Source organism: Kryptolebias marmoratus, linkage group LG21, assembly GCF_001649575.2.
Source record: "Kryptolebias marmoratus isolate JLee-2015 linkage group LG21, ASM164957v2, whole genome shotgun sequence".
Taxonomy (NCBI): Eukaryota; Metazoa; Chordata; class Actinopteri; order Cyprinodontiformes; family Rivulidae; genus Kryptolebias; species Kryptolebias marmoratus.
The window spans coordinates 19213425-19237078 of record NC_051450.1 but is presented as its reverse complement, the minus strand read 5'-3'; the positions used below and the strand labels follow the sequence as shown (position 1 = coordinate 19237078).

Below are 23654 nucleotides of genomic sequence, written 5' to 3'. Positions count from 1 at the left end.
GGAGCCCGCTGCACGGAGGCAGCCCCAGGGCCGGGCACCGAGGCCCGGGCACCGAGGGCGCACACCAACCCAGGCCAAGGCCCACCAGGACCAGAGGACCCGAGCCCCACCGCGCAGGCACCAGGCCGAGCCGACACACACCGAGCGCCCAGCTCGTTTTTATGAGTCGTTTTTAAAAAAAAAGTGTGCCCATGAGAGGGAATTTGAACCTGGCTTGTTGGTAGTTCACTGGATCAGCAAGGTCAAGTCTGACACTTAGAGCGCGTTCACATCAGGGTAGTTTGGTGGACTCAATTCGATTGGGTGTGGAATACCGATCATTTTCACACCTTCATTTGGTTTGGTTCACTTTCACACTGCACTTTTGAAAGTGGGCTAAACCAGACCAAACAACATGGACGTCATACAGTTACAAAAGCTGCTCATTTGGGGTGATCTCACCCAAAACAGCCCAATGAAAGAAAAAAAGAATAAGGAAGAAGAAAACAGAAATCTGTCCCCTTCAAGAGCAAGACCAAATTTATGCAGTCTTAGAGTTTGTTTTTGCTTTACTTTTCAAACCTAATTGCTTTTTCACAAGTGCACTGCGCGTTACATCACTTCCTTTCTTTGTTTCACTGGATAATATGGTGCATATCATGTCATTTCACACTGTAAGTGAACCGCCACAGGGGTTCACTTGCAAGCAAACCGAGACCCGTGTTTTCAGTGGGATCAGAGTTCACGTGTTTGGTCAGCGCCAGAATTTTGGATGAGCTTTCACACCTGCCCAACCAAGTGGACTAGCCAAGGAAACAAAACTGTTAAAAGTGAACCAAACAGCTCTGGTGTGATTTGCGTTTGAATCTTTAATCTTGTGCATGCAGACCACCCACTACATTTTGCTAGCCAAAAAATATCTCAGTGGTGCCCCTATTACAGAGCAGAAAAACAACCAGAGTGAACATGGAATCCAATCAGTGTTATTTTTGAAAATATGAAAGTCTTTCACTCAACAAATCAACCTTATGCCCACTGCAGTTCTCTTCATGTCAAACCTTAGCCATGTAGTTTACAAGAATTTGTATGTGCACTTTGAATTCTTACTGTGGTAGAATCTCCTTCCCATTGGCTCCAAGACATAAATCACTGGGTTTCTGGGATTATTTAAAAAAACAAGCATTATGTCCCACCATAAAAGTCTCAAAGTAACAAGAATTGTAGCTTTCCATTCCCTTTAAAGCATACAAACACAAACAAATGTTGTAAATCTGAGACAACACATCTTTTTACAAACTGTCAGCATGATAAGAAACTTTAAAAATGACCTAAAACAGAAGAAATCATATCATATGATTTTTTTTATAAAATGTATATTTTACTACATTAAGGTTCAAGATGAATTAGCAGGGATGCTACAGATTGCAGTAAAGGAAGATTGAAAGACAGTAATTGCGTGAATCTTGGTCTGTTGGGACAATGCCACAGTCTTGGAGTGCACAAAAGAGTGACAGAAGTATGATATGAATATTTCAAACCATGTGTTATGCTCATATGCTCATGTTGTTTATGTGTTGTAAGGCTTTTATTACATGATGGTGATGCTACCATTATTACCATGTAGTAATTACTGCAATAATTACTGTGGTAAAAAAAAAAAAAAAATCAACAGCAGGGCAATTAAAAAATTAAACACAATAAATTTGAATTTGTCCACATTTGGACAAATCTGTTACCCAACACCGATCAGCCATGCCTTTTTGACAACTTGATCAACACTGAGTATGTCCTCCTTTTGCCACTCCAATGCTTTGGCCAGTCAGGGTACGAGAGGAAAAAAAAAACATCTGCAGGTGTCCTGATGTGTCAGGCACCAGGATGTCAGCAATAGGTCCCTTGGACTCTGTGGATTGTGCTTGCTTCCCACTGGCACAATCAAAATGGTATTTAGGTCATTTTGAAGATCCAGCTGAACGTGGAATACTCTTTGTTGTATTTGCTGAGACATTTGGAGTGTTATTTTGAAGGGCCACTGTCAACTGACTAAGAGGGGGTGCAGTTGTAAGGGAAGGCTGTTATGGTTTTGGGGTTGTAATTGTTCTACAAAGCTTAGGTAGGTGGCAAGTGTCAAAGTAACTTTTATATAAAAGTCAGGATGCAAAAGAAGATTGTTGTAGTAAGATGAGCAGTTATTCACTTTACCTGTTTGTAGAAATATTAGTCAGGCTGATCTGAGTATATCTGAATTCAGAGAAGGATATATATTATACCTTAGGCAGTGTGGTGATATTACTTTAACAAGTATGAACTGACCAAGTGAACTTTTGAATGGTAACTTTAAAATAACCCTTTTTGGTTAGATTAACCATTTTTCTCCAACATGCAGGAATTAAGCAGGACGTGATTTTAAAATGTTCTTTTATTTTGATGTTGTTGTTACGGACACAAGTTGTTTAGACTAAGTAATACTCACACAACATCTGCTCGATTTTTTTCCCTTAAAGTCTTCAAAATGCTTGTGGGAGCATCTGTCTTTCTACATTTCTTAATGTCCCATTTGTCTTCATCGCACTAAATGGCTAAAGTGGGTAATCTGAACTTGAGAAATACCATCTCTCCATCTGCACTCCATCCACAGGCGGTAAAAATGCAATTACTGTCATTCTCCCAATGGAAACAATAAATTGTTTGCTGTTAAAAATAGGTCAAATATACAACCGTCTAACCAATTTGCTCATCTTCTCTTTACCCTCTGAACATTTGAGTTTATCTAGCTCAACAGAAAAAAATGCATATAAAGATATACGCCAGTCAGCCAGGAGATTAAAACTGCTGACAGGTGAAGTGAATAACATTGATCGCCTTGTTAGAACTCAATGTTTACTTAAGAAACCTTAAGTCTCCGTGGATCTCTTGTTGACACATACGACCCACCAAAACACTGTTGCAGTCTCAGTGACACATCCACAAATGTGATGTGCTTGAATCATACACCAAGAGTTGATGTTGCAACCTAAAGGTTTTAAACAATCTGTAGGCATGTGCCGACATGTGGCAGATCCCAAAGAATAGTTAGGAGTCTAAATAGTTTAGTAACATGAGTACTTAAATCGCATTTTGAGGATGTTTTAATATCATGGCTTATGTGGATGTCTTATAATTCATAATGGAAATAAGACATGAACTGTGAGGGGACAGTAAGAAGAGTCAAGAATGATGACCTTGTAAATAAACTACCTTCTATAATCCCTCCCTGCAGGCCTAAGCACCAACAACTCCTGTCAATCACTGCTGCATGATAGATAATACACTTTCACACACAGCTAAACCCTTTAAATGCTTTCACTTATGCTGCATTTCAGTCACAGAAACGGTAAGTGCACACACTGATGTGGAAACACACGTGGGCTACTGAGCTGGCCAGTATTGATGAGGTTTGGGTGAAGATTAAAACCTGTCAAGTGGAGGCTTTAGTGCAGAACCAGAGAGGGCAAACGGTCACTAAAAGTAGTGAAAAGATTACAATCCTTATTATGATGGCGTGATGCGCTCCCTTCATTTGTCAGCACACCCCTCTGCCCCTCCATCTGTCACCCTGTCTCAGATTCACCATGATCTCCACACCTTTCCTCCGACTTGATTGATCTCCTGCACAAACATCTCATTTTCTTTCCCTGAAGCTCCACTCTGCTGCTCTGAAAAGAAGCCATCCTTCTTTTTTATTCTAGGTGGCCTAATTTAAGCAAGTCTTTCTCTTTTTCCTCTCTTTGACAGTCTTGTTGTGCCTTTTGGCTGTGGCTTGCTGTCAGTCCTTCCTACATTTTTATATTTTTTTATTTTTTCTTTTCTTTTCCTTTCAAACTCTCAAAACACCTAATAACTCAACGTGGCATGTGTTCTCACATGTAGTGCAGAAAGAACATCTGTTCTCACCAACTTATCACTCCAGCTGACTGGCAGGGCTGTTATTTGAGTTGCAGGTGGGAGATGTTCTCAGATTTCAACAAGCCTCTTACTATAAATAAATGATGAACTGAGACACTTGTAATCAACGCAGGAACATTTTTTTTGTTTTGCAGCAAGAATCACTTTCCCTGATTGCTTTATTGAACTTCTTGCATTGTTACACAATGAGCAGGTGAAGCATCCTGAGGTAAGTGAACGTGTGACTGGTTGGGTGAGACAGTGAGGGAATGATTGGGTGACTGATGAGCAAGAAAAGGGAGAGGGTGTGTGATGGAGATAAGCAACTTGATCCAACATAACAACATCGCAGTCTGAGTTTCCCCTTTGATCAGGGCTGTGCTCCAGCAGCCTCAATCACTCCTGTGCTCCCCGCTGCTTTACCTCTCCCACGGGTGAAGGGAGTGGGGGCCCAGGGGCAGTACATCAGACGACCTGAGAGTCAGACACATTTGTTTGTGCTTGACTGTATCCATGAAGGAGGTTACGGTGCCTGCAGGTGAACAACTATCTGGAATGTGACGCCAACTAAGACAGAATCATGTGCTTATCGCATTCACGCCATCATATATATATATATATATATATATAAACTTCAGGCGAGGAATGATTGACTTGCTACAAGCACATTTACTATCAAACTGTGAGAGATCTGACATCTTTCCATCATGCAATTCATCAGGTCATCAAAACTTCTTCTAGTCCCCTGGGCACTGCTGCCAAGAGCGAAATTAATTAAGAAACCACCCAACATCACTGAAGCTTCTTTTTTTTATTGCCTAGTATCACCATCCAAGAGGGAGCAAATGCTGAACTCTTCAATATGACAACATCAAGCTGTGTCATAGTGACATCTATCACCCAGCAGCTGGCTCACTTGGTTAGTTTAATAATGTCAAACGTTCTAATCAACACATTTAGGAGATAAGTTAATTATTTGTCTTATGTGCAACTTCAAAGTAAGAAAGGCAACTATTTTAGCTCTCAGACAACTTTTACCATCAGCTCCAACTTTAATTGACGTGTCAAGGCTATAACTTGTTCATAATTATGCTTAGAAAAACTTAAAATATGCTAACTTTACCACTTCAAATGCTTTAATTACTCAAACCTTGTTCAATCTGCCATTGGCTTTTTTCAGCAAATGTCTAGTGTTCTGAAAAAATAAAATCTTTGATGCCAACAATGCAGAAGAAGGTTGTAAGAATATAGCAAGCCATTGCAGTTTTCCCAATTTGCTGAGTACAGTAATTAACAAACTGGCTGTTAAGAAAACCCTAAAATCACTGGCAGCATTGCTATAAAAGAAAATCAAATCCCTGTTTGACTATAAAAAAGCTTGTAGGCTCTGAACTAATCATGCTTTTGGTTTATGTTGACGCCAGTGGCAAAGGGAATATTTTATGAGTAGAAGGAAAAAAAAGGTTTTGATTAAATACCAACAAAAAGAAACTTATGACAGAACACTTCAAAATCCACAAACTTACACTTCAAAAAATGCACGTTAAAGCCGTAATAAGTCTTGACCAAACAACATCGGAAATACTCACAGATTTCCGATGTTAATTTTGGAGGAGAATATCCAAACTGGGTAAATTTAGGAAATTAAAAACACCAATCACTGAACAGTTTGCATAAAATCAGCTGGGCCTAAACACTAAATTAGAAGCCCGATCTATTCACAATTTTAGCTACCATTCAACACAACGTTCAAATCAAACTTTAGTACAAAATATTTTATTTTTGTTCCATTTTAAAATTCGAAACTCATATCTGAAAATGACACCACACCCGGCTTATCTGTGTTTCAGCAGCAAATCAGAAAACCAGAGCAATTTATTAATTAGTGTGCTGGGTATCCAGGTGAACTAATATTAGCAATACAAGCTGATAACAAAGCATTTATCTGAATTATGTGCACTCAAATCCTGTAGCAACATCTTCCCAATTAGTACAATACTAAATAAGTGACAAATGCACTGATATATAAATCATAGACGTGAAACTAAATAGTTTCTAACTGAAACTATCACAACTTTTCATGTGTAAGGCAGCAACACTGAGGAATGAGGAATTTTTGACTTTTCAAGTTGAAATTCTGACTTCATGGGTCGTTCCAGTATATTGTTCCAACTTCTGAATACAAATGAAATGCACCATTACTGTGGATACACAACTTAAAGCTTTGATGAGATTCATCCTCAGTTGATCCACTTTTTATTGTTTTTTTATGTACATATGTTTTTGCGTTCGTTTTGTTTGTTTTCAGATAAAGAATTAGGTTTGTCTTCCCGACAGATGCACAAAAATCTTTATCTCAGAGAGCATAATAAAACATTTGGTGTGAGACAAAAAGAAAAGATTGCCTTTGTCTGTTGCAATTAAACATTTTGTAGAGGTCTTCTTGGCAAAAATGAGAAGTTTGATGTGTAACTGCACGGCTGAGAAATGAAAGAACTCAGGTGCCTCTTGGGTTCATGCTAAGCTGATAAGAATATCAAAGACCTGTTCATTAAAATTCAATCTGAAGCAGTTTTAATTGGTTTTAATCAAAGTTTGCCTTCAAAGTTACTTTGTTTACAGACCTTTTTGCCAGATTACATAATTTTGTTGATTCTATTTACCATAAATTAATATGTATCTCATCTAATTTTTGTTCCATGGCACTGGAATCAGATTTGTTAAGAACCTGTGATCCAAGTCACTTTTTTGTGCTTTGTTCTTGATGAAATAAATTATATAATAAAGTAATCCCTATTTAATTAAAGTTATGCATGTTCTCTCATGTTTACCAGATTTAAAAGAGAACCTAATTTTCTAGGATATAAATCAATACGGCTATGAATGGTTTGCATTCTTATTACAGGGTTTCTGCAGAAATCAGCCAATCAAATTTATTGCCTTTTAATGCCAATTTAATGCCATGTTTGAACATTTTTAGTGCCATCTACGGTGAATGCATAAACTGCAAAAGTTTTCTTAAATTCCATTTTAATGCCATGAAATCCCAAGAATTGAAAGAAAAACTTTATTTAGGGCAACCGTCTTGGGAGGAGAAAGTTGCAGGTTTGATTCCCTGCCATGCCAAAATGTCACAGTGTCCTTGAGCAAGACACGTAATCCCTAACTGCTCCCCGGGTGCTTAAACAGCAGCCCACTGCTCCACTGGTGTGTATCTCACACGTGATAGGTCAAATACAGAGAACAAATTCCATCATTGTATGTACTCATACAATGATGTTAGCATATAACACTTTTATTTCATTTATTTGTAGTTTTAAACAGTTACTGCAGTCCACTGTTTTGTGCACTGCAATGTTTTACCTGTTTTGCATTTAAGTTTTATGACAAAATTACCCATTTCAGTAGTTAGTGTTGCTGTTTGCACATAATAAATGTGTGTAAAAATATCACTGAGTTGTGATTCTAATTAAACTGTAAAGCTGTTTCTGTGGCAAGTTTTACAAGTACATTCAAAAGTATTTATGAGGCAGGGCCCTGATACATGATGACTGAACTTGTAGAAGACAGTTCAGTCTGATATTATGGTCTGTTCTGGTGGCTCATCCTACTCTCCTCACCAGGGGAGGCGCTGTTTGGCAGGAGGTGCTTTTTTCAACTGTTTTGTTAGATTATTTAAAGCTAAAAATGTTTTATTGTTGATAATATACTGCCTATAATAATGTACTATTGAAGTAGATAATTCTGAGCCACTTAAAAAATGTAAATGAAGTGTGTAAGATCATTTCCCCCCCAAATATAATCATTTTATGCCGCCGGTACGATACTTCAACAATTTCCATATGGTAACAATGGTCGTGGAGCAGAACTCAGCTGTGTTGTCAATACAAAAACTGTTTGACTGATGTCTCCTTCATATCGTTTACAAAACATGATTAATTAACTCAGTTTAGCTATTCTTTTTCTGGTTAACTATTTCTTTAAACTAAATACAAAGTTCCTGTGCGTCATCATCGGCCTTCCCTCTGTAATAAATCTGTTCCCATGACCGGGCGGGTGGTCACACAGACCATACATCATCACTTCATCACATTATTGAGCAGCAAAGCTGGTTTACCTTTGCACACGTGGAGCTCTGTTTCACCTCGCTTCGCGGCACAAAGGTGCAGCGGGGTGGGTTGGCTTCGACCCCCTCGCTGTCTAAGTGCATTCAGAGCTCACAGTGAGGCAGCCAGGAGGTGTTGAAATCCTGGCTTGATTTATGCCCATCGTCCCAAACATTTTCTTTTTTACAAACGCTGCAAATCCTTCACCCCCTGACCATCAACAGACTGCAGTCATGCTTTACAGTTTTCCACTTCTAGCCACTTTAGCTGGAATTTGGAATTTTCATGTTTTCCCTCCAATGCAAGTCCAGATCCCTTAGTTAGTTTTCTTAAAAACTAATGAATATTTTTAATGCCACTGAAATTCAAATTTAATGCTTTATAATGCCATTTAAGGCCTTAAATTTATTCACATCATAAATAAAATCTCAGTGAGGGAGATGTTGACTTGATAAAATCCATTTTAGCCTTTTCATTATTTTTCCTTTCAGATTTTAAAAAGAAAAGAAATCTATGAATCTATATTCCCATGAATGTTTTTCTATGTCTTGGTAACCAGTTACAAAACAGACTGCCACTAAACTTGGGGCCAGGAAGGTTCAGATGTGGATGTGACTGATCACCGTTCAAGTCATCTTCACCAACAATTACCAAAACGCTCTTGAGTTTTAAAGCTACTCTGTGATTGCAAAAGTGAAGCCATTCAATCAATTTATAATCTGCCAATTATTGTCTGTCTGAATATGATTGTGAAGACCCTGCCTTGCGAGGAGTTTCCTTATCTGACCTTTTTATTGAGCTGCGTGTTTTTGCTGTCTTCATATCAGGGTTGTGCAACAGCAGAAAAGCATATCTGATTTACCAACTGTTTTACAAAGTTCATGTCCAAAAAATTAAACACATCTACTTCAATGGATGATTCAACAAAACACTATGCATAATAAATGCTCATCAAAACCCAAAGAGAGATAAGTTAAGGCTGCTCGATTATGGGAAAAAAACATAATCACGTTTACTTTGGTCAATATTGTAATCACAATTATTGAAAACAATTATTAATTTTAGAACCTGAACAGGGAACTGCTTTAAAAGTAAAATATTTCTTTAAACTTTCTTGTAAAATAACTGACAAAACATTCATTCAAATATAGACTACTGTATAAAATAATAAACACAAGTAAAAAATATGTGTTATATACAGCACTTCTTCTTCTTGTAAGGCTCTATGAAATGTAGAATTTCTTTTTCTGAATTCCACATTTTATGTCCATCCTTGTCCCTCCCAAGGAGAACCTCAATATCTTCAGCTCTGCTACTCCCTCTTCTGTCTCCTGTCAAAACTATACCACATAGCTGTTCCCATCACTGTCTTGAAAACTTTTCCTTTGACCTTTGCTGCCATCCTTTTGTCACAAATCACTCCTGAAACCTTTTCTCCATCCATTTGATCCTGTCTGGACTCTCTTCTTCACCTCTTTACCTCACTCCCTGTTGTCCTGGACAGTGGACCCTAAGTACTTAAAGTCCTGCACCGTTGTGACCTCTTCTCCTTGTAGCCTCACTGTTCCACCTGCCTCCCTCTCAGTCACACACAGGTACTCTGTCTTGCTTCTGCTGACTTTCATTCCTCATCTTTCAAGTGCATACCTCCACTTCCCCAAGTTCTCTTCCACCTGTTCCCCGTTCTCACCACAGATCACGATGTCATCTGCAAACATCATAGTCCACGGGGATTCCTGCCTGACCTCATCTGTTAGTCTGTCCATCACCAGAGCAAACAGGAAGGGGCTCAGAGCCGATCCTTGAGGCAGTCCCACCTCCACATTGAAGCTATCTGTCACTCCTTCTAAAATATGTATATATATATGAGGGGGAAAGAAACATTAGAATAACCTTGTAGTGTCTGTAAACCGGCATAAATCATTTTTTTCACTCAGCTTAGTGATTATATACTGTGTAATTAGTGTTCATCTGAAGCATGTTCACAGCAATTTGCCAATATAACGAGCACCATATGGCTGTGATTGGGTTGTCTTCAGACGGAGCAGTTAGACATATCACATGTCTGCAATTTTCTATTCCGCTTGTTCAACAGGTGTCTGAGAAATGATGGATTTTAAAGCTGTTAGGGATAATGAACATTTCTGTTTTCAGCTTAAATTTGATGTAGCCTTAAAGTCTGTTTTTGTTCTGCTGCTTTTAGACTGCAAAAAACCATAAAAAGGCAGGCACTTTCCAAAGTGTTAGCTATACAGCCTAGAAAGCACAGTTTCACAAAAACCTCTGGGAAATAAATGCTCAGCGCAAACCAAAAGGATCTAAGTAATACATCTTGGTAAAAAAGCTCTCGTCTGATCTCTCTTTATGATGTGTGAGTTGCATACCTTTACTCCAGAGGATGTGTAGGTGGTCCTTATCAAGGGGCTGGTTCAGAATGATCAGACAAATCTTCTGTGTGCCTGATGTAGAAAAGAGAAAAGGAAATAATCACAGACACATGAGCTGCAGCTTAACAACAATCCGCTGCCAAAACAAAACATATTTCTAACACGCACCGTCTAAGAACAGAGTTGAGTTTGTAGCACTGCATGGGCCCAATAAAGGGAAAAATAAGAGAAAGCTGCAATAATGAGGTTATTATTCTCCACATTAACACATAAAAGAGGGTTTAAACAAAAAGAAACAACCCCAAGTTACCTTCAATTTCATCCAAATTCAAAATACTTCCAAATCAATCAGGATGCAAGTGGTTTGTTTCTAACATCTCAGGCAACGTGTAACCAGCTCGAACAATAATTTCACTAAACTACCTTCACTCTCCTTGACCACCGTAGGTACTCAAGTTTTTATAATTTGTCAAAAATAAGGGAAACCTGTCCACACACTTAATCTCTTCTCATTTGAATACCTTGACCTTGTTACACACCAGCTGTAACCACACGGCAAAGACGAATGCTTTTAAAAAATGAAATATGTATATCCAGGACTTGTCATTCTCATCCCTCTTTCGTATCGTATGTTCCTCCTTGTGTCTTTGTCAAAGTCCCTATCTCACAGCTCAGCATCTTATAAACCTATTTACCCCCCCCCCCTCCTCCCCCCATCAATCTGCTTTTAGCTTTTCTTTTGCTCTGCTGCTAATGTGAATCCCCCGGCTAATACTTTTAGAATTGTAATTTATCTATCTGCAGGAGATGGAAATAAAAAGGAAAGCCTGCATTTACTGACAACGTAAAAGCAGAGCTGCTAGAAAAGCCTTAATGGACCAAATATGAAAGCACAACCTCTTTTCCCCTTGCCTTTAAACTTTTCATTGCTTATTCACTTATCTTTTCCTCTCATGTCTGCCCTTATAAAAGCTTTTTCATCTATTTTTTTTTAAGGTCAATACAAAACCTCAAAATGTCATGTCCAAGAGTAAGCAACACATTACAATTACTCTCCCCAAAACTGTATTTATGTAAATTGTTTTCACAATATGGAATATCCTAAAACAAGTGTTTCCCAAGAAACCTTTTCTAACGCACTGTTATTTATTGGTATGGATGGGCAGAGGAAAAAAAACAAAAAACATTGACGAAGAATTTACATATTAAAAAAAAATCTACTTTCTTAAACCTCTAACAGCAAAAGCATTCAGTAAACAAATAACAAATTAAAAATAAAAAAACAAAAACCTTTGGGTTTGTGACTCTGTCGCAGAGGTGAGCTTGGTATGGTTATAAAGTTCACATCACTGGAAGGTCACTTCAGATATAAAAGTCAACCCCACTTGAGAATGGTGAAAGAAAGAGAATAAGAAAAAAGGACATAAAGGCAAAGAGAAAGAAAGGACGACACTGGGATGGGTGGGTAAGGAGGAGAAAGAGGAGGAGACGATTTGTCAATCTTGTCTCTTAATTGGCTGAAGTGTTCAGAGAACAAAAGACAAACTCAACCAAGCATGACTTTTCAGATAACCCCTTTGTCACGCAAACACTCACTTGCCGCACACGTACAAAAACGCACACACAAGGAGACGTGTGGCCTTTCTTGCACTCTTTTCAAAGAAATGTCACCTTGGGATTCTGTTAAAAGTACCAAACAGCATAAATACCACAAGCCCAAGCATGCACAGACATACTAAACACAAACACAAAAGCTAACATATAGATGCTCTAGGAACAGGCCCCAATACTTCAGCTATATTGAGAATTTTGACAGTTTTTGACATTTTGACTCAAAACAGGATTAATTAACATCTGTGTCCTACTGTATCAAGTCATACTGTCTGCCCTGCAATAAGTCACTACCATCTACATTATAATACTACACCAAATGTCTTAGCCTTCTGTTATTGTTGGGAATTAAAGCCAGCAGTTAGCACGTTATAAATTTGGGACCAGCGTCTGCGCTGTAGTGATGTGGGGCTTTAAGTCCCGCCCACTCCCCCTGTTCACAATCATGGCATCATTTAAACTTTCTTTAAAGCATGAAATAACCAATTACAGCTAAACGTATCAGAAAAATGAACATTTGAACATACAGCAACAAATTGGACACTAAATCAAAAGCAGTCAAAACCTGACAACTTACCTGAAGAATTTGTATAATTTTTCTTTTAAAAAAGGGAATTATCCCATTCATTTACATGGTGGAGGCCGGACAAAAAAAGGTGTGAGTGACACACTAACAAAAAGAAAGCACAAGATTAAAAAAAATGTAAATGTTCTATTCTGTAGTCTGATGTTTTTTTTAAATTTAATTTAGAATTTGACTTCAGAACGTGTAAAATGTGCAACATAATTTATGTTTTGCAATCAGAAAATTTAATAAATATAACATTAGGTTGCTAAAAACCGTTTTCTTGAGAAGAACTCATTTGCATGGAGGATAATATAAGACAAGAATTGTTTCCATATTGGCAAAAGTATTTCATCAGATCATTTTTCCCCATACTTAAAACTTTTTAAAAAGTTTGTCAAAGTATAAATAACATGGCTTGAAAGCATGCTGTAATATAGTTGTTAGTGTGTATGATCGTCTGATTCCAGCGAGACGTTCCCAGGCTGAAAAATAAACTTATGAGTTTTCTCAGCCCCCAGGCGGTCTAGAGCAGTCAAACCCTGGAATTCAAATGGTGAATGTCAGCGTACCATCAAAATTAAATCATAAACATTTACTTTTGACATTCACACATTCTCTAGTTCTGCTTGGAAAAGGGTAACTGTGCAAGCTAGGGATTTGGAAACGCAGACATCTAGGGGCTGTTTTTTTATTCCCCTCTGAGAGTCTAGATAAGCATATTCTGCAAGAGATAAAGCTAAGCAACCCATAAAAAACATTTATTTCAAATTGATCTAATGTGTTTTAATACGCTGTGGAGTTTTAAGACGGGGTTTGTTGATGCAGAGATTCTGGAGCAAATCTTTCACTTTTAATGGCAAATGACAAACCTATCAACAAACTCAAATCACCAGGAGTGTGAGCGCGGAGGTTTACTGTTCTCCAACCATTTGGATGACTATTTATGTAAGCAGAGCTAAAATGTTTAAGTAAACACATCATTCAATAGATGCTTCAAAACTGCTGATCGCTTTCCAAGTGGATGTAGCTCCAGTAATACTGACCTTTGTTTGAGTTACTTATTTCCCAACTGAATAGAGAACTAAACAGCAATTCAGTGTTGATGCTTGAGCAAATTATGTTCATGTGTGGGAATGTCAATCACACAAACATATGTATACTTGACACTGATGAAGTCGACGCTCTTCTCACATCACGCTTTTATTTTCCCACATGCCAAAAGAGGGAAAAAAAGCTCATTAACTGATAATATGGCACCAACCATGCAAAAAAGGAGACGGCAAAACACAGCAGCAAGTTTTTCAGAAGGAAAGTGAGAAATTTTCTAATAATGTAATTAATTAAAATTACTCCAAAAACTGTTTTGTCTTTCTGAGCAGCACTTTTCCTTCATCGTGTCATGTGCAGAAATCAGTGGTATATTAAAGTTAGGAAGGCTGGAAGTCCCACTGGAGGATTTCATATTTTCATTTATCACAGCCAAAAGGTTGGGACTTTGTTGCAAATGTTGAAGCTCGACAATGACCTCCTTGATCCCAAGATTATTAACATAATTTAATGCCCTTCAAACTGTTATTGTTCACATTTTTGTAGATAAAACTAAACAGCAACAGGATGGGGGCAATCAAGAGTTCAAAGGCATAATTAAAAGGAGTTCTGTGGTTTATTATTTATTCACTCATTCATTTTGCATGGTATGTGTTTAGACACGCCAGCACAAGTTATTTGCTGCCTTTTATGTTTGAATGAATCATTTTGTTTGTAAGAGGTTTGACAAAATGATATACAGAAATATTCCTCTGAAAATGGTCAGGTGCAAGAGCTGGACTCAAAACGAGTCAACAAAGCAACAAATTAACTTTTAAAGCTTGAAAGACATTCAGAAAGGCTACAGAACTGTTGCACAAGACCATTTTAGGACAGCAGTGTAGCTCCAGGAAGGTAAAGAACTGATTACAGAGAAAGGAGTTCCTTTTCTTGTACACAAATCCAAAATTCAACCTGTCATCAGAGAGCAGAGCTTGGTGTGTTTTATGAACAGCTATTGCTGTTGTATGCTAATAAAACCCGAAAGGAATCAGACAGGGCCCATCAGTGCACGCACACAGAAGATACAAAACACACTTTTCAGTTTTAAGCTCTGTTTTTATATCTTTTTGTGGCAGAACAATATTTGAACCTAGGTGAAAAACCCATATAGGAAGGCAATTTAAGCAAAGAAAAAAAAATCCTTGTTTGTTGAGCCAATAGCAGCATCTCATTCATTGCATTCTATAACCTTGTAAGGGAAATATGACATCTAATTCCTAAAAATGCTCTTATCTGACAAATTGCACTGAAACAACACATGTAACTCTAACTGTAAAACAAGAGACAGAAAACTACATGTGCTCTTCTATCTGCTCTACAGGCAGAATTCTTGTACAATTTCCTTGACCTTTAGTCTGGGTAAAACCTGTCCTTAGGCTCGTATCAGCCTTGAATCCACACACACACACACACACAGCACCATGGAGCTCATGTACACCTTGTACTCAGAGCAGTCGTTTAAAGCAGATACCAGCTTCCTCAGAAGGAAGGTTTCTGTCTTAAACCCACCGAAGATCCAAGAACAAATTCAGTTTAAGATCAGAGGTACCTTCGAAACATAACTACAAGTACAGTCAGATTTTATGTCAGGGGCTCATAGTAGAGACTGGTATTGATTTTCAAATAATTAAATTCTAGTTAATATAGGAAAATTTGAAGAACTGATGAGGCTTTCATATTTTTATTTTTTTTAAACACTGGCCCCTGGTAGTGACATGCCAAGTTGTTTCCTAAAAGTGATTTATTTATTTATTGATAGTCACAACATCTACTGTCCACCCCATCATGAATAAATAAATGTAATAAAGAAACAACTCAGAGCATCACAAAGTCTGTTCCTGCCATAGTTTATTTTGAAAGGATTTTAAAGTAAAAGTGAGCTCATATTTACTTCCTGAACATGTGAATCCCCTTTAACTTTGATCCAGTGCACTGGTGATAATGAAGGAACATAAAGATCTCTGGCTAACAGAATTAGCATCAGCACATGATGCTGTACTCAAAGCCTCCGTTTCATTAAAGTTTTTCAGCTGCAGGACTTGGAGTAGTTAAACTTTAATTCACTCCAAGTCCCAACTGAGTGGAAACGATCATTTTTAAAAGCAAAAACAAGAAACAGGCAACAGATTCTAAATTGGCAGCTGAGACTAGGGCTGCTTTGTCTGCTTTTACACAATTTGTTGTTGTGAAACTTATGCTACAATAATTAGCCATGCATAAGTAAAGGACAAAAAAAACACACATTGTGAGAGGAATGAGAAACTGGAATAATTATTAACAAATTTGAAGATGTGTTTGCTTAAAATGCCCACTCCTAGTTCATCCTTTGACATTATCCATATAAGTGCAAAGTATCAGAACATATTTAGGAACATTTTACTTAAAGAGTGACTTTGCTGAGGAAAACTGCTTTACTTTGTCTTAGTGAACTGCAACAGAAAACTCAAGCATTTTGTTGGAACAAAATTGATTCCAAAATTGCATATAGGAATCCCTTCAGGAGCTAGATTGATTATTACTTTTTGTAATATATGAAAACACATCAACAAGACATTTTTTACACATGTGCATTCTGGTGTCAACAAAAAAAAAAAGTTTGTTAATTCAATTCCCTGAGTGCAAAGAAAAACAATTGGGGCAGTAGTATAAGCCTACAGTAAACATTAAAAGTAAATAATATTGGTTTTCTTGTTAGACTTCAAGCTATCATCAGTCATTTATGTGAATATTACCTTGACATGTACCCAAACTAAACCATTGCACACCAACATAACCCAGTAACCCAAAGCCCTTTCCAGCAGCATCAGCAGGAAGTTGTACCTCCCTGCAAAGACTGCTCTGAAACAACTCAAGGTTCACAACAAAGACTTTCAATAATTATTTTCGGAATTGAGGATTCAGTTATTCAAATTGTATCTTCAGGGTGAAAATAAAGAGTTCCTTTGATTTTAGAAATCCACTGAACCAGAATTAAAACTCCCAGGATTTCAATCCAATTAAACTCTATGTGATGGGGAAAAAAAGCTCAATCCTCAGAGGCCGGGCCACACAACCTGCAGGAGCCAAAGGATCCAGCGCCAGACACATCACCGCGTGTCCCCTGTATATGTATGTGTCGGCACACACAGAGGTCTGCACATTATTAAGTGTTGTGCAAGATCGATGCTACAGCCAAGTACAGAGAGACTAAAGTTTTCTATTTTGCACTGACTTGTAGTGAAGATCATGCTGATGATATTCAATCCAACACAAATTAGTAAAGTTATTAAATTAGACCTAGAAATGAGTCAAATTTAATTCTGAACATTATTTTTAATTTAGATTTTTCTGTGATTTTACAAAAGATGTGCAAGCTAAAAGCACTTTTGGAATATTGAGTCCTCAGGATGGTTTCTTGAGCAACTCCACAATTGGCTAGAGATGACAATAAGGATAAATATGCCATTCAAATAGGAAATGACCTAACACTGGAACACTGGAACACTGGAAGCCTGGATGCTAACCTGTTCTTTGAGACGTTTTGTGCACATATAGTTGCCAGCCTCCTAAAAGCTGCTGCAAATAAATAAATTGCACATTTGCTCTTAAGGCAGGAGCAGATTAAAGGAGGCTTTGTGCAGGGTAGATTCTGTTCTATGATGGGACCAAAAGTTAAATAAAATTCTTGTTTGCAAACAAATCATAACCATCGCCGTATTACCTACTATTTCTGATTCGTTTTAGTTTTGTTATAGCTAGCTAACAAAAAAAGGGATATGTCACTTGTGATATATCACAAGATAACTTTCAGTCACTATAGGTTGTGAGAAACAAAAGCAGATAATAAATTGTAAAGATTTAGAGATTTGCGTTGTTTGAAAGGGTGTACCTGATGGCAGTAAACAGTCCAAAGGTGACCACGCATCAGCCATGGTCCAGGTTTACAGGAGCTCGTCTTCAGGTCAAACTGAGGGGAAAGAGAGAATGCACTGTGACTTCTCTTCTGTTCGTTTTAAACCGAATAAAGCACTTTAAATTTTCATGTTTTTTTTTTCTCGCTTTATTACCTAACCTGCCCTGAACTATTACCCCAAAGAATAAAAGCAAATGAAATACAAGCACTGTTAAGAAAACATTAGGATTGTTAACAAAAGGTTCAACGGCTGTAAATAATTCTTATTTTCTCATCCTGATTAAAGCGTCTGTTTTATCTCAGCAGAAGGGCCTAATGGGCATAGTAGGATAAAATTTCTTGTTTTGTGAATTGTTAAGCAAAGAGAAGATGAAGTGTTAAAAAGGCAAAAAAATAAATAAAAAAGTCAATGTATCATTTATGATCTGTGCAATCCTGAAGTCAACTAAGGTACCATGCAAAGGTTTGGGCACCCAAGAAGATTTGAGCACATATCAAGCCTGCGAAGGTTTCAGGCTGTATTTTTTTATGCTGTAGTGTGTTCAAACTTAATATTAGAGAAAAGCTTTGATAAAAATTTCAAAACCTTATAAATACACCTTAAACCTTGTCCTAACAATCTGCAGATGCCCATAAAGCTGGAGAGGGCTACATGAAATATGTAAGGAAATTGAGGCAAGAACTGCTCATAGCATTGTTAGAAAAACAAATAATCTTTTTTATCTTTAATTTCATCTTGTTTGAAAATAAGAGTACATATTTATTTAGTGTACAAAAGCAGAAATGAATTAAGTCTATTTATTGTGAAGAGTTTAACATTTCCCTCAGCAGACATTAAACTATACACATAAAAACTCACAAAGTGAATAAAATTTCAAATATTTTGTGATCAAATAGCAAGAAAGATTATTGAACATAGATTACCAGCCACAAGAATGAAACAAACTGAACCTTAACCTGGTCAGCCCTCCTATGAAGTCATCATAATTTAATCTGAGCTGAACTTTTCACAGCAGCTCACGATTCTCTACAAAATAAATCATGAACGGGCGTCCTTTGTCCTGCCTTCAAATTCAGGTCAGAAGTAACCCGTTTCTTTACACATTTTAAGAGTTTTGTTAATATTTGAAATATTAAGAGAACTTTAAACTTTAAATGGTTCAGTCTACACAAACAGAAGAGCAGAGGTGATAGAAAACGACCTTAATGAACCACACTGCGTAGAACTATTTGTAATTTTATCAATTTTATTAATAATTTCATGTACCCATATTTAGTCACTGGTGTTATCCATAATCAAAAAAAGGATTATAAAAGATTATATCTAATCAGTTCCTGCAAGATTATTTTTCATGTAATACCGAACTCTCATTATAATTTTATTACGTTTACATGCATTTTATTTATTTATGCATGTCATGAATGACATTTGATTCATTAAAACAATAAAGGTCAAGCATTCCTTAAAGAAATGCATGTGGTAAATGGCTTGCAAATGGCTTGCACTTATATAGCGCTTTATCTAGTCCAAGGACCCCAAAGCGCTTTACACTACAATCATTCACCCATTCATCCACACATTCACACACTGATGGTGGTAAGCTACATTGTAACCACAGCTGCCCTGGGGCGGGCTGACAGAAGTGAGGCTGCCATCACACAGGCGCCACCGAGCCCTCTGACCACCATGTTACCTGCTGCTTTTCATGCCAGAGTTTCAGACTAAAATAATCTTATGCTGAGAAATGATAAAGTTGTAGTCAATTTTGAAAATAATGTTCTGCACAACTTGAATGTGAGATGCTCGCACTCAGACTATGTGCTGTAAATAACCCTGTTCCTACAACACTACATTTTAGCTCAATATCTATAAAACTGACTGAGTTTAGAGCATTTTTGTGATTGCTAATATTATTTACTTTAGGTGGAAATCTTAAATTGGACTGACTCTGAAGGTTAATCAGTTGTAGAGGGGAATCCGATGATTATTTTCTGAAAGTTTCACTAAAATCTGTCCAGTGGTTTGTGAGATATTTTGCTAACAGACAAAATTGACTCCAAACAGATAATGGCACAGTTTTAAATGAAGGTCTTGTAGAGTCTGTGAGTATATGCAGGGATCAGTCTCAGCTACTACCACACCAAACTGTAGGACAATATCAGTAAATTTGACTGACTTACAGCCATTTTTGTGTTTTAAAGATGGACTGGCTCTAGCAGCCATCTTGAATCGGATATCATCTGTAGATGGACTTCCAATTATTACTCTCTGCGAGTTTCATTAAAATTCGCCCAGGGGTTCATGAGATATTTTCCTAACAATAACACGAACACAGACGGACACGGGCAAAAACATGAAAAGCATAAGACTGCACAGTATTTAAACCTGTCTAATGAATTGTACTGATCCGAGATTCATTATTTAAACGCAACATTAAATTAAAGGAAACAAACTATGTGTTACAGGAAGTATGTAAACACAAGTGAAAGCGTTTTCCACCCGGCCGGGTTGCCATAAAATGCGTGGAGATGGTGAGACATGATGAGCTCCTTCAGTCCTTATCAGCTGTTCGCCAGTGATTTAATGACTTCAAACTGCGATGATAAAATTCAGATACTTACAGATTCAAGCACAGTCCGCAATGACTTATATATATAATCCATATAAGTCATTGACGGTCCGCCTTTTGCGTTATAAACAGTCAACGAGAGCCCAAAGAGACGCACCAGAGAAATGAAGGAGCCGCATGGATTCGTGACAGCGACACCCAGCGGCCGGATGTTTCTGCGCTTTACATTTATGAGCTCTCCATGTCGTCTTCTCTCAATATCACTATTATGATTTCTGACTTTTTAAAACAATAGTAACATTATCTATAAAATACTCAAATGACAGGAAATAATGTCTACTTTTACTTTTAATTTAAACTTTATTATAAGGATATGTATGCTGAAGTGATAAAAACGAGCAAAAACATAAGACAAATTCATACCTGCATGACGCCTTTAACAAATCTGTGTCAGTGTCACACGTAAGGAGGCTTCTGTAGAAGTGGGTATTTTATGTGTAATTCTAATTAGCTTAATTGAGCATTAACAGTTAGACAATCAGCTGCTTCACTGAGCCGTCTATAAAGGAGGGTGTACCAGGTCCTGCCTTAAACAAGTCCTTACCTTCTATGCAACACTGCTTCCTACAGGTGGAATTAAATTGTCTTGAAAGAGCCACATGTTTTTAATCAGTTTGTACAACATCTGACTGAAAGGACAGTGAATAGTATTGTTTTCCTGAATTACTGAAGAAAAAAACCCTGCAAATTCAAGCCAGAGAAGAATGAAACTTACAGAAAGCAAACATTAGACGTGCATCTACAACTGATTATCTTTTGGAATCAAACTTCTGGTCTAAAATTTATGTGATAACAACACATACTTTGAGCTTCACATCTACCATGAGCACACATTTATTTCAAGGTTTCTCAACATATGATAATCTATAAGACCTGGCTTGTAAGGCTGCGGGCGATATGCATGCCTTCAAGGAATGCTAGGACTTTAATTGAGGTATTATCAATCATGGTTGTGCACACACAGCCTTAAGTTTCAAAGGTTTTTTCCCTCTTTTACACTGCTACACTCAAACACTAAATGCAGACAGAACAACAGATAAACACACAACTAAAATGCACACAGGCAAACAAACATCTTGAGAGCACACACATACACACATACGCAGTCACACACTCAGACATGCTGCATAGTGTCGGTGCATTCCTCGGATATCCTCCAGCAGCAGCAGCAGCAGGGTAAAGTGAGAGACCAAATCTCTCTCAAGGTGAATCCACTCCGGAGGCCTGTTAAAACAAACGCTCTCCCATCAATCAGCACTTGTCCTGTCTCTCTCTGACATACTGCACGTGCACGCGTTTCATGTCGACCTTAGAACAGACAAATGCGGGCTGTACACACATCAACAAATGTGCCACACATGCTAAGGGAAGTCATTCATTCTGGGGACATGCATTATAAATACGCCTATGAATAAATTCCAGGCTGAGTGCATTCTTCATTGAAAGTTTTTTTTTTTTCAAACTCCTTCTGAATGTTTGATCAGATCCTCCATTCTCACTGCAGCTATTCAACTACTTCACCCTTTCTCTTACCCATTAAGCTTTTCAATATTTACCCCTTTTCTTTTCTTGCTCTTTTTTTATTTATTTTTTTGCTCGTTTCTTTTTTGAGCTTCGTTTACTGTCTTTCTGTCATTCTCCTGTAATTTAGGGCTTCACCATTCTTTTCCTCAATTATTCTGTTTGGAAGTCCCTAAATATAACATTTTTTCTATAGTATTTACAGAAGGTAGATGTACACATTCAGGTTTCATTCAAATCTGTCCAGTAGTTCATGAGTTATTTTGCTAACAGACAGACAAATGAACACTTGCACGCAGACATCGGTAACCACATTATTGTCTGCACTTCATGGTGGCAGATGAAAACAAAGTGATGATGCTGTTTGTATGAAGTTTACATAAAAGAGCTCATGCTTGCCTTCCGCTAATTTAGAGTTGTAAAATGAACCAAGCATCTAACCATATTTAAATGAATTTATAAATGAAAAATACTTATCGATTGGGTAACTTGCCTGTATTTCTTATTGGTAAAATACTGAGTCAGCATTCACACTATTGTTTTCAGGTTTATAGGTTTTTCTGTATATTTATTGCAATTGAATTCCTTTTCTATACACCATTTTACCCATTCATATATCAAAATATTCAGCTCAATCAAGAATAATCTGCTATGACTTTTGTTTTTTGTAACTTTTATACTTTTTAAAATATGTATCTTTATTTAAAAAAAAATACCCATATAAATACTTGGAGATCTGTTCCATTTCTTTAGAAACATTTTTTTATTTGATGGAGTATTCTCAGTTTTTGTCTTCTTATACTTCTTTTACCTCTTAGCTACTGTTTTGCTATTTTTAGTTTTTATCAATCATTTCACATTTTGCTTTTAGCTTCTGTTTTTATTAATGTTAGCTTTTGTTCTGCTTGTTCAAATAACAATTTAGTTTCACCTTCTTTAACATATTTCAGTAAAGCTGTTCAGCGCTCAGCGTTCACACCGCATTTTTGCAATAGATGCAGATTTTTCTATTTCTAAATGATTAAAATGACCACATGTGATTTGTTTGATTATGCCCAACAATGTGAATATTTTAAAGAGGATAAAGTGTGCATGTTGGTTAACAGTTTGTTTTGGACGTACTATTTTTTCACATTAATGTGTTTCTGTGATTTCCTTTTTTATATAGAAAAAGGTTTGTTCTCCAGATTGCTACCTGAGGTTAACAGAAATCAACAGAGCCTCGTTAGAGTGGCCTTTTTTTTCCAAAGAGGTAATTAGCTCCCATGTAACAGCAAAATGAGCAAATTTCCTCAAAATTTTGAAGTCACTCTTGAGGAAGGATGTGAATTAGGAAACCAAATTAAACAGAAAATGTCTCACACCTGGAAAATGATTCCAAGAAAAACACAACTTTTAAACAAATGAGCCTTTCCTTCTCATTCATGCTCTGCTTTTCCTTTGTGGTAATGTAATGTAAAATCAAGAACTCTTGCCTTTCAATTATCTCTTTGTACAACACTGTGGCTATTTTAGCTTCCCATTCTGTGCTGATAATGACCTACATTCTTCTGTGCTTCTGAGTCAGGAGGCCAGTTTCTCAAGACTGAACCAAAGAATGGTCCCAAACACTGGTGTTAGCCGCTTTGGCTGACAAGTCAGTGACCTGTCTTTTTTTTTCTAAATTACTACCTGCTCATAGATACAGCAGCTAGAAACAATTGCTGTGGGCTTTTGATTTTCTCGTCAAGGTCATGCGGCGGGGAAGTGTTTGTCTCACGTTCGATTAAATATTCCTTATCAGTGGATACACGTGTCACATTGTTACTCCTCCAACACATGGCAGAAAACACCTGTTATTGTGGCAGATAATGAGACAGAAACAGAGAGACACTGACTGACATGTAAATGTTCTCCCCCTCTTGTGGGCTCTCTCTGTTTTTAATATTCCCTATCATTAACTCCATT

The 23654-nt window shown here is 37.3% G+C and overlaps 1 protein-coding gene across 2 annotated transcripts in view; it reads right to left on the bottom strand.

Moving 5' to 3' along the window:
* Positions 1-20283, bottom strand: part of tpk1 (thiamin pyrophosphokinase 1) — a 74604-nt gene extending 54321 nt beyond the window's left edge. For both annotated transcript variants that reach the window (XM_017428447.3, XM_017428448.3), the window contains exons 1-3: positions 20179-20283; positions 17533-17610; positions 10394-10468 (exon numbers count right to left, since the gene is read on the bottom strand). In XM_017428447.3, the coding sequence (XP_017283936.1) occupies positions 10394-10468; positions 17533-17575 (118 nt within the window). In that variant the 5' untranslated portion in view covers positions 17576-17610; positions 20179-20283. The remainder of the gene's footprint in view (positions 1-10393; positions 10469-17532; positions 17611-20178) is intronic.
* Between the last annotated feature and the right edge of the window lie 3371 nt (positions 20284-23654).